Raw genomic sequence first — 12,369 nt, 5'->3', positions numbered from 1 at the left:
TTAACAATAAGGCTGATTCAGGGGGAAGTTGTCATACTGTACACTGATTTAGTTTTGTCCAGTGGAATCGGCCTCTCAACTATGTTGTTGTTTAGTCTGAATGTGTGTGTGAAACCTGACCCCGTCCTGTTCATGCTGATTGACAGACGGCCGCACCATTATGAAAAGTGTCATTGTGAAAAAAAGGAGGAAGAAAAGGAGCCACTCTGAAATGTCATTCTGAATAGTGTCATTATGAAATACACAATCAGGTGAAAATAAAACCTGTTGTTATCATGTAAAATAAATAGATAAATACATAAAATCACATTATTATGAAAACAGCAATCATGAAATAATACACTGTAAGATAATAATGAGTTGATATTATGTAATTATTAAAAGAATAATGAATTAAGGAATAATTATTTTTAAATGTAATTGACTAATTTAGATATATTTCTACATTTAATCACGTAATTATCTATTTATGTATTATTTCTTTAAGATATAATCATTGATTTAATTGTGGCACATTTGGTCCTCCATAGATGGTGAGCGGATCGGGGCATGAGACAGGGCTGTCACTCGTCGCTGTCCCATTTCCATTGGGCATCAAACAGCTTCTTATGTAGGCCGTGTTGGTGCTGTTCAGGATGTAGCCATTTTCCAGCTAAAAAACAACAACATACAAAGGCAAGTGGTTAAATATAGTTGCCACAATGCAAAACATTCATTAATACAATTCTTCTTAAAATGTCCATGTGACTACAGGTATATATATTCTATGTATATTATTGTATATATTATTGAACCAGAACAATTCTTAAGAGATTTGCCTATGAGGGCGGCTGGGTGGCGCAGCGGTCTAAGCGCTCGTCACCAACGCGTGAGACACCGGTATCGAGTTCAGCTGTCAGCGTTGCCTCCGGCTTGGGCCGGCCGTCATACTGACTCAATTAGCGGGAGGGGAGTCGATGGGTGGTAAATAATCTGGTCGTTGTAAACAGCGACTCCTACAGGTCGGTCAGGGCGCCTGCACAGCAGAGACAGGAGATGTCGAGGGTAGTGTGAGCCTCCCACACGTTACACCTCGCCAATGAGAGTCCGTGCTGGCAGGTGAAAAGAAGTGGCTGGCTGACTCCGCATGTATCGGAGGGGACATGCAATGGATTCTTCAACCCTCCCTACAACCGACCAGTGGGGGGCACATGCGAGCAACAATCAAGACAGGGGATGGGGGAATTGGCACGACTAAATTGGGATGGGAGAAAAGAAAACAGAAAAAAGAAGGAGAAAAAGTGGATAAAAAAAGAGATTTGCCTATGATACCAATATACTGTAAATAGCAGTGAAACAGTGACTGACCTATAAGATTGCAACAGGCCTTGTAACCAAGTTACAATACTGACTGTTCACAAAGTTATTATTGACATATCCACCAATCCAACAGGTTTTGATACTTCTTTAAGTCATCAGTGCTATGTTACCGCTCATCATGCACTTTATTATTTAAAATATTCTGTTATATGTACAGTGTTATGTGTTACATACATGTATGTATATATTGTACTACGGTCTGTGGGAGTTCCCCTGAAATTTCGTTGTATACTTGTGTGCAATGACAATTAAAAGTCTATTCTATTCTATTCTATTCTGATGTTCTAAGATGTTCTAGCTCACAATAAATAAATGGAGAGCAGCATTTGTTTGAATGTTACTTGAAGATGAAGTAAATTAAGTTAAATTAAAAGTAAATAATGTAGGCCAATGTTTTTATTTCTTGTGGTACTCCACTGAAGTAGATGCAGCAGTAGCAGAGTTCATCCATAAAACAGGGACACGTCCCCAAGGACTTCAAAATTGCGAGAGTAACACCCCTGCACAAAAAGGGCAGCAAACTAGACCCAGGCAACTACCGCCCTGTTTCTATCCTTACATCCATCTCGAAAGTCATGGATAAAATAGGATACGAACAGATTGAAAAGTACCTCGCGGAAAAAAATCTAATCTACGAATTCCAATCTGGCTTCAGAACATCCCACTCCACTGACACATGCCTTCTCTATTTGAACGACCACATCAAACAAGAGGTGGACGCGGGCAAATACTGCGGCATGGTCATGCTGGACCTACAAAAGGCCTTCGACACTGTTAATCACACCATTCTGATTGACAAGCTAAAAGCAATAGGTTTTGATAGTTTATCAGTGAGCTGGATACAATCCTACCTGGAGGGGAGAGAACAGATGGTGGAGGTAAACGGTACCCTACCCCCCCCCCCCCCTCACAGTGAGCTGTGGTGTTCCACAAGGAAGCATACTAGGACCGCTACTATTCCTAATTTATGCAAATGACATGTCGTCAGCTTGTGACTGCAACTTGTTCCTGTTTGCGGACGACTCAGCCCTGCTGGTCTCTGACAAGAACAAGTTACAGGTTGAAAAAGCCCTCAGCTCGGAACTAGGCAAAATCTGCATATGGCTCGCCAACAACAAACTATCATTACACATGGGCAAAACAGAGTCCATACTCTTCGGTTCAAATAACAAACTCAGCAAGACCGTCGGCTTCTCGGTTACAGTGGGTGACAATATTGTCACAAGGAAAGATGAAATTACCTACCTAGGTTCCATCCTAGAGGCTAATCTTTCCTGTGACAAAATGGCATCCAATGTAATAAAAAAAGTCAACCAACGAACTCGATTCTTGTACCGGATCTCCTCTCTGGTAAACAAGAATACCCTGAAGACTCTGGCAGGAGCACTCATTCAAGGGTACTACGACTATGCTTGCACCTCATGGTACCAAAGCACCTCAAAGGCACTAAAAAACGAATTACAAACATCTCAAAACAAGCTAGTAAGACTACTGCTTGACCTGACTCCTAGAACCCACCTCACCCCGGCCCACTTTGACAACCTAGGATGGCTTAGAGTAGACGACAGAGTACAGCAACTTGCAATGGGCCTGGTCTACAAGATACACTACGCGACCAAGGTACCCATGTACATGTCAAAATACTTCCCAAAGGTCAGTGAATACCACGATCACAACACCAGAGGGAGCTCCACAAATCATGTTAAACCCAGATTCGGCTCAAACAAGGGACTAAACACGTTTTGCAATTATGCCACATCAATGTGGAACGCCCTACCCAAAGCTGTAAAGGAATGTGAATCACTACCCACTTTCAAAAACACTCTCAAAGAACACCTACGGGAGACTGCAATTCGAAACTGGCCCCTACAAATGTCTTAACCCAGTTGTACAGTAAATTACCAAGTATGGCTTTGTCAGTATTCCAATGTACAGTGTACAGTGTTCCCCCCCCCCCCCCCCCCCCCCCCAATGTACAGACCCCACCCACCAACCCCACCCCACCCACCCAACCTCCTCCAATGTACAGTTTCTACGTCAAATGTATATACACTCTTTTTCTGGACACTTTTTGTATCACAAACAGTACTGTATTTGCAAATCTGATATGTCATAAATGTATAGATGTAGCAGTACTGTCTATCTCTATGTCATGTATGTCATATATGTTATGATGAATTGAAAATGGGGGACCCTGATGTAAACAAGACGAAAGTCTTTCTCTGGTCTGCATCCCCTTAACAATTGTATGTATTGAGCTGTACTGTACCCATTCTGCAATCTGTTAATAAACTTTTCAATCAATCAATCATCCTGGGAGTTCATAGGACATAGAAAGGGAGGCGGGACTTGCAGAGGTGAGTCACATTTACTGATGGGTCAGATAGCCAGATGATAGAATAGAATGTCAAGGATCCCAGGGATGAGTATCTCACACGCACACACACACACACACACACACACACACACACACACACACACACACACACACACACACACACACACACACACACACACACACACACACACACACACACACACACACACACACACACCTCACACACACACACACACACACACACACACACACACACACACACACACACACACACACACACACACACACACACACACACACACACACACACACACACACACACACACACACACACACACACACACACACACACACACACACACACACACACTACAGATCGTACACACAGAACAATCCACCCCCAATACAAGCCAGACTGTTTGCTGTGGTGGAGTTGCCATTGACCCTAATCACATAAAGCAGGTCAGGCAGGAAGCATGGTGTGGCAGATGTTTAGTGGGCGGGGCCGGGGTTGAGAGGAGTGAAAACGACAGGGGGAGGGAGAGAAAGGGAGAAAGCGTGGACAGAGGAGGGGTAGAGGAGAGAGAGCGCCAGAGCGAGAGAGAGAGGGAGAGGGTGTGTATCCTAGGTGGGTGGGTGTTGTGACAAGTCCTAACATCACTCTAATTGTAATCCTCGTTAGTCTAAATGGATTAGACGGGACATCATCCACCTGTAAGTCCACATAAGCACACCTAGCAGCATAGAACCCCCACGGAGAAGCACACCTAGCAGCATAGAACCCCCACGGAGAAGCACACCTAGCAGCATAGAACCCCCACGGAGAAGCACACCTAGCAACACAGAACCCCCACGGAGTAGCATACCTAGCAACACAGTACCTCAAAGAGAAGTGTGAGTGAGCAGCTTCAACATGACCCAAACACCACCAGTAGAGGCCAGTATTTGTTTATTCAGAGGTAATCACATCATTATTGTTAATAAACTGCAGTGTTGGAATTGAATTGAATTGAAAATGGGGGACCCTAAACAAGACAAATGTCTTTCTCTGGTCTGCATCCCCTTAACAATTGTGTGTATTGAGCCGTACTGTATTGTACCCATTCTGCAATCTGTTAAATAAAGTTTTCATTAATTCATTAATTCATTTGGGAGTTCAATTACTTGTTTAATTCGTTTAATTGCACTGCAGATTAACTACAGTTTGCAGTAGCTGGGTGGTAGTTTAACTACATTGGAATCTCAGTAGCCTTTTCAGTAGTCACTTTGAGTCTACCTTGGGTCATGTAGTTTAGGTAGTTAATCACAAACTACAGTACATTTTCCCCTAGAGATTTAGCATTTTCCTGATTCCACCTCAACCACGGCTCCCTGTCTCCTCCTGAAAACACACCCTTGGATATGAGCCTTTGACACTCTTTAGTCAGTGTCAGTTCAGTTGTTGCTCCGTGTAACTATGGGATTCTTGACTCAGATTGTGATAACTTTCTGCCATGTAGTTTGGATGCAGTTGAACTACTTATTGAAAGTAGCTGTAATTTGATAAACAAAAATGCTTTGAGAGTAGTTGAGATTTAGTTTAACTACTTTTCATGGTGAAACAGCTTGTAGTTTGGTAAGCTACACCTTTAGTGTAGTTTCCCCCAACACAGATGAACCGCTGAACCATTTAATCACTGTAAACATGTCCCCTACATACAGATCTTGGTGCCACATTTTAAATGACCCATGCACTCGCAAAACAAGTGGTTTTGTCAAGCTTACGCAAGACGAGAAAACCGGATAACTGCATCTCTTTGCAGACGATACAGTAATTCACAGAAATGCAACTTCTCTGGCGCAGGTTGAAGGTAAACCCAATTACAACCAACCCCTCCTGTTTCAGTAGAGAATCCAGGCTACAGTGTACGTACTGCAGCAGAAAGAACCCCCCCCCCTCACTCTGCATTCACTGTATTAGGCAATGATGACAGTCAAATTGTAGGTCAGCAGCGCTCATGCTTGACCGCCCGGCGTGCCAGTATTTCCCTTTCAGCAACGGCCGCTGACCCTGAAGAAAAACACTGCAAAGGCTGAGTGGGGAGGAATGAATGGATACTGGCCGGGGGTTGGCCATCGCTAGGCTGCGCTCTTGTTTGTGGCCTGCCCTGACCTTGTTCCATTCATTACCATACCCATGTTCGCTATCTGTGCTTCCCCCCCCCACTCTTTCTCTTCCTCCCACTCCCCCTGTCTCCCTCGCTCGCTTTTGTCAATCAGGAAAGACCAGCGAGATGCCTTTCATGACCCTTAGTACTGATAACATTGAAAACGAGAAACACGGAGTAACAAAATGGCGGAGGGTCTAGACAGATTCAGATCCGGTGTAGGGTTGCACGATACACCAATACTAGAAAAGTATTGCGATACCCAGCGGTTAGAAGCGGTCCAATACTACTACTACTAATAATAATAATGCATTTTATTTGAAGGCGCCTTTGAAAGCACAAATGGTCCATTTTATTAGTATCAATATTTTAGAATAATAGCCTGATGCCGTATTTTCTACGAGTTGAGTGGATGCGTGACCGGAGCTGTGTGTGTGTGTGTGTGTGTGTGTGTGTGCGTGCGTGCGTGCGTGCGTGCGTGCGTGCGTGTGTGTGTGTGTGTGTGTGTGTGTGTGTGTGTGTGTGTGTGTGTGTGTGTGTGTGTGTGTGTGTGTGTGTGTGTGTGTGTGTGTGTATGTGTGTGTGTGTGTGTGTGTGTGTGAGAGAGCGCAAGCTTTGCGTAGTGGGCGTGTCAACAGTCGGCTGAACACACTGAAAACATTTTCCATATTGTCTGTTTGTGATTCAGTGTGCTAAAACAACCCTAAGTGGGAGTGTTAAAGTTAGAGGTTTTATGTAGGATTGCTAGTAACTGTCTAACTGCATATATAACTGTTTCCAATAGAGGGCGCTCTAGGCGGAGCCACTCATGATACCACCAGGTGGCGAGTATAAAAAGAGATGTCTCCTCCCCCTCTATCTCTTCTTCCCCACCTACCTCTCACGGAGAGGAGGACTCATGTGCTGCTGTTTAACCATGTGAATGAAATAAACCACGCCAAAGGCTAAAGATAGAAACCATGCCTCTTGACCACATTATTGTCGCCCCATAGCCAGATTCTGTCAACAGGTTATGGGCCCAGATCACGCCGGGGCGAAATAATAAGGGTAGCAAGTTTAGCTAAAGTATAGGCTAGGTTAGCACCGGGAGTACCGCGTGGCTAGACGCTAGGCCAACAGGAGCTAAAGCTACGCCCACCATCAAAGAGCAACATGGAATCCAACACGATGATCCTGCGCGTCAAGAGGAAGCGGGACACCGACCCCACCGACGGGCTGCTGGAGCGCAAGCGGACCCGCCCGGAGAGCAGCGTGCAGAGCCCCGGGGAGGCGGCACCGGGGGAGACGGAGCCTGCTGAGCCCAACGGAGGCGAGGGGGAGAACCCCGTCTTAGAACTCGTGGCGACCAAGGGAAGGAGCAAATGGCCCTCATTTAATGGAAAGGCAGAGGACTATGAGCTCTGGGAAGAGCGCATGTTATGCTGCATGCACGGTGCAGGACTGAAGGCGACGATTTTGACAGCCCCGACGGGACCACTGACGGTGGAAGAGCAAGCCCTGGACGACCAGCGTAACGCAGATGCGTACTGTGAGTTAGCGCCACTGCTCGACGACACAAGCTTGAGGCTGATATTCCGCGACACTAAAGACAAAGGCTGAGAAAGCCTGGGGGTGTTGAGAGAGCATTACATCGGGCGAGGAAGACCCCGAGTCGTGGCCCTCTACAAAGCACTAACAGCCCTGAAGAAGTGGAGCAGATCACAACGCCATTGAGGAGTGCGGGAGAAGCACCAAGCGATGGGCTAATGATGGCGATGGTGATGAGAGGACTACTGGAGCTGTACAAACCGTTCACACTCCTGGTAACACACGGTTCAGCGGACATGACGCTGGGACAGTTCAAGGCCAAGTTAAGAAACTTCGAGGCCTCAGAAGATACCCACCCAGCCACCGCGGAGGCGGGAGAGAGGGTGCTGAAGGCCCGAGCGACGCCAACGGAGAAGACCAGGCCCACGACGGTGCTGGCGTGTTGGCGATGCGGAGAGAAAGGCCATCGGAGAGGTAACTGCACAAGGACTGTCTGGTGTGGCTTCTGCAGATCCACGAGGCACACAGACAGAGCGTGCATGAAGAAACGCGACCAGGGCGCGCGATACGCGCATGGACAAGATGGCGGCTATGGTCGGCGTGAGACGAACCGAGGCGACGCCCGGAGAGTAGCGGGACGAGAGGGCTTCATCCCCAGGGCGCAGACAGCGTACGTCACCAGGCCAACGCAGCTGCAGCAGGCCCAAAGGAAGGGACTGATCGTGGACACAGGTGCGTCGTCCCACGTCATCAACGACAGGAGTCGGTTCAAGAACTTTGACAACACTTTCCGCCCGGAGAGACACAGCATGGAGCTGGCAGACGGGAAGCGCACCTACGGGTTGGCGAAAGGGAGAGGAGACGCACAGGTATGCCTCACGGACAGCGGGGGCCGCCGGCGTACACCGCCGGCGTACAGTGACGTTAAAGAGCGCTCTCTACGTACCATCGTTCCCACAAGGACTATTCTCTGTAATAGCTGCTACTGCAAACGGTGCCAGAGTGTTCTTCATTGAAGGTAAAATTGTTCTTGTAGAGCCCAACGGTATGCGATTTAACATAGAGGTGTACCAGAGAATGTATTACCTGCAAACAGAGTGTAATGACAACGACAAGTGTAACGATGACAATGATATGTGTAAAGTGACTGTCAGTCACGATATTCAGACATGGCATGAGATTATGGGTCATTGTAATTACGAGGATTTACTGAAACTGCAAGCAGTGACAGAAGGCATGCACATTGAAGGTGAAAAGCGTAGACCTGATAACGAATGTGTAGTGTGCATAAAGGGGAAGTTTGCTCAATCAAGAAACAGAAATCCCACAGAAAAAGTAAAGGTACCACTTGCGCTAGTTAACACAGATCTTGCCGGTCCAGTAAGAAACTAGTCCATAGGAGGCTTTAGATATGTACAGTCTTTTACAGATGTGTGCACAGGGGCGGTGTTTGTTTACTTTCTCAAAACAAAGAGTGACACACTCCAGGCCACGGAAAAATTCCTGGCAGACATAGCCCCTTATGGTAACGTAAGATGCTTGAGGTCCGACAACGGAACCGAGTTCACAAACAGAGAGTTCAATCACTGTTGAGGAGGAACAAGATAAGACAGGAGACGTCATGTCCATATTCCCCACACCAGAACGGAGTGGCAGAGAGGGAATGGTGCACTCTTTTCGAAATGGCTAGGTGTAAGCTAGTAGACAGTAACTTACCTAAGAGTCTATGACACTATGCGGTACAAAAAGCCGCTTACACCAGAAACAGGTGCTTTAATAAGCACACAGGCACCACCCCATATACAGCACTGACAGGAAAGAAGTGTAATCTAGCTAGAATGCACAAATTTGGATCAGTGTGTTATGCTTACCTGCAGGACAGAGGAAAGCTTGAGTCCAGATGTGAAAAAGGACTCTTTGTAGGGCACGACAAGGGAAGCCCCGCTTTCCTGGTTTATTATCCCGGTAAAGGGGGAGTGCAGTAACACAGGCTGGTCAAGTTAGTCACAAAGACAACATGTGAGAGCGAGACACAGACAGAGGAGCCAGAGCTGGACTCCAGAGTGAGGTGTGAAGAAACAGAGACACCTCAGCCCAGTGTACTTAGCACGGTCGTGCAGGCAGACAGTCAGCCACCCCCGGAGGGCGATGACGAGGAGCACCCGAGGGTGACGTCAAGTGCCCCCTCAAGGGAACACAAACCCCCAAAGTACCTGACAGACTATGCCCGGAGAGGAAGTGACGAGGAGGACAGTACACTTACAACCATTGATTACTGCTACAGGGTAGTCAGTGGGGTACCTCAGACCTTTAAAGAGGCCATAGTGTCCCCTGAATCAAGTAAATGGGAGAGAGCAATGGATGAGGAGATGAGGTCCCTAGAGGACAACCACACCTTTACTCTAACCAAGTTACCAGAAGGCAGACAGACAGTGGGAGGGAAATGGGTGTACTCAATCAAGGAGGGTATTGAAGGCCACGACAAGTACAAAGCGAGGTTTGTAGCTAAATGTTACAGTCAGGGGATAGACTACAGTGAAATATTCTCCCCCACAGCCAATCTGACCAGTATAAGGGTAGTGATTCAGAAAGCAGCTGAGGACAATTTGATTTGACATCAGATGGATGTGAAGACAGCCTATCTGCACGCACCCATAGATAGGGAGATATATATGGAACAACCTGAAGGTTACGAAAAGAAAGGAGAGAAGCTAGTGTGTAAGCTGGAAAAATCCATTTACGGCCTGAAACAGTCTGGGCGAAATTGGAACGAGATGCTTCATACATGTCTCATTGAAGATCACTTCCTACAGAACCCAGTAGACCCCTGTGTTTACTCAAGGGAGTCAAAATAGTCAGGAAAAGTGATCATCGTCATTTGGGTGGATGATTTGTTCATCGCAGCAGACAACACTAGAAACCTAGCACAGGTGAAAGGTATGCTCTCCACCAGATTCAAAATGAAAGACCTTGGAAGGTTAAAGCATTTTCTAGGCATGGACTTTGAACAGTCTGCCAATTGTGTAAAAATATCCCAGAAGAGATATGTGGAAAAGATCCTGAAACGTTTTGACATGCAAGAATGTAGATCAAGGGAAACGCCATGTGATCAAAAATTAGACTACCAGGAGGATGCTCAGAAACTGACAGATGTAAAAATTTACAGAGAAGCTGTGGGTAGCCTCATTTATTTAACAACATGTACCCGCCCTGACCTATGTTTTGTAGTGAGTAAACTGTCACAGCATTTTGCTGACCCCACAGAGGAGCATTGGATTACAGCAAAACATGTCTTTCGTTATCTCAAAGGTACAGCAGATAAACAGCTGTGTTTCAGAAAGAGCAGCGAGGGTTTAGGACTTAAAGCCTACAGTGATGCAGACTGGGCAGCTGACACCACAGATAGAAGAAGTAGCACAGGATATTGTGTGAGTTTGAACACAGACAGCTCGCTGGTTTCGTGGAAAACAAAGAAGCAGCCCACAGTGGCACTATCAACTTGTCAAGCCGAATATATGGCTCTAGCTATGACCATACAGGAGTGTATTTATCTAGAACAACTGCTCGAAGGGATGTATATAAGAAGACTGTTGTTTACGAGGACAACCAGGGAACCATTGCGATTGCTAGAAACCCTGTGTGCCGGCAGAGATGTAAACATGTCGATATAAAATATCATTTCATCAGATCTGTCATCAGAGAAGAAAGGATGACACTGATTTATTGTCCAACGGATGACATGGTAGCAGACGCTATGACGAAACCTGCTTCCAAATTGAAATTGAAGAGATTTGCAGAGGTCATGTTTGGTGTGTAGATATTGACTGCCATATTCTTTTTTGATGTTTTTGGATTGTATTATTTTCTTTGTAAAATGTTTTCGGAGAAGTTATCCAGTGTGCTAAAACAACCCTAAGTGGGAGTGTTAAAGTTAGAGGTTCTATGTAGGATTGCTAGTAACTGCTAACTGCATATATAACTGTTTCCAATAGAGGGCGCTCTAGGCGGAGCCACTCATGATACCACCAGGTGGCGAGTATAAAAAGAGATGTCTCCTCCCCCTCTATCTTTTCTTCCCCACCTACCTCTCACGGAGAGGAGGACTCATGTGCTGCTGTTTAACCATGTGAATGAAATAAACCACGCCAAAGGCTAAAGATAGAAACCATGCCTCTTGACCACATTATTGTCGCTCCATAGCCAGATTCTGTCAACAGCCAGAATACTATGATGTTTTATAATAATTATTATAAAGCCAGGTGTGATGTTTTATAATAATTATTATAAAGCCAGGTATGATGTTTTATAATAATTATTATGAAGTCAGGTATGATGTATAATTAATAATTATTATAAAGCCAGGTGTGATGTTTTATAATAATTATTATAAAGCCAGGTATGATGTTTTATAATAATAATTATGAAGTCAGGTATGATGTATAATAATTATTATAAAGTCAGGTATTGTGGTGACACTTATCACGCACAATTGGTGCAGACATTCACTGGACTTGAGGAGCAGAGGAATGCTCCTTTAAGCCTGGGGATTCTGGGAACGGTGTGGGTATTTGGTGACGTATATTAGGTCACCTGTCAGCTGTCAGCTGGCTGCTGTCACTTTGAAGTAGTAACGTTAAACGCCCTGCACTCTGTTTGATGTATGTAATTTATGTTGGGAAGTAAAGGAAAGACTCGACTATCGTCTCCCGTTTTATCCTTTCTTGCGATCCCACATTGGTGACCTGAAGTACGTGAATATTACATCATGACGGACGGAGAAGTGAACATTGTCTACGCCGCTGCAATTAAGTTACCCGACTTCTGGCATCACAGCCCTCGACCCTGGTTTCAACACATTGAAGCTCAGTTCGAGTTGAGAGGAATAACACAGGATGTTACGAAATATTATCATGTGGTAGCAGCATTGGATGCCCAGACGACGGCCCGCGCTATGGGGCTGCTGGAAGCCCCGCCAGCTGCCGGCAAATATGACGCTGT

General features: G+C 45.8%; 1 protein-coding gene across 1 annotated transcript in view; it reads right to left on the bottom strand.

Moving 5' to 3' along the window:
• Window positions 1-493: 493 nt before the first annotated feature.
• ahr1b (aryl hydrocarbon receptor 1b) overlaps window positions 494-12,369 on the bottom strand; it is a gene marked incomplete at both ends in the record, with an annotated part of 218,525 nt that continues 206,649 nt past the window's right edge. The window contains one exon of the mRNA XM_084319583.1: window positions 494-652. Within this exon, the coding sequence (XP_084175709.1) occupies window positions 494-652 (159 nt within the window). The remainder of the gene's footprint in view (window positions 653-12,369) is intronic.

Source organism: Notolepis coatsorum (assembly GCF_963971535.1).
Source record: "Notolepis coatsorum genome assembly, chromosome: 1".
Lineage (NCBI taxonomy): Eukaryota > Metazoa > Chordata > Actinopteri > Aulopiformes > Paralepididae > Notolepis > Notolepis coatsorum.
Note: the sequence above shows the minus strand (reverse complement) of the source record. Positions and strands in the feature narration are given on the sequence as shown.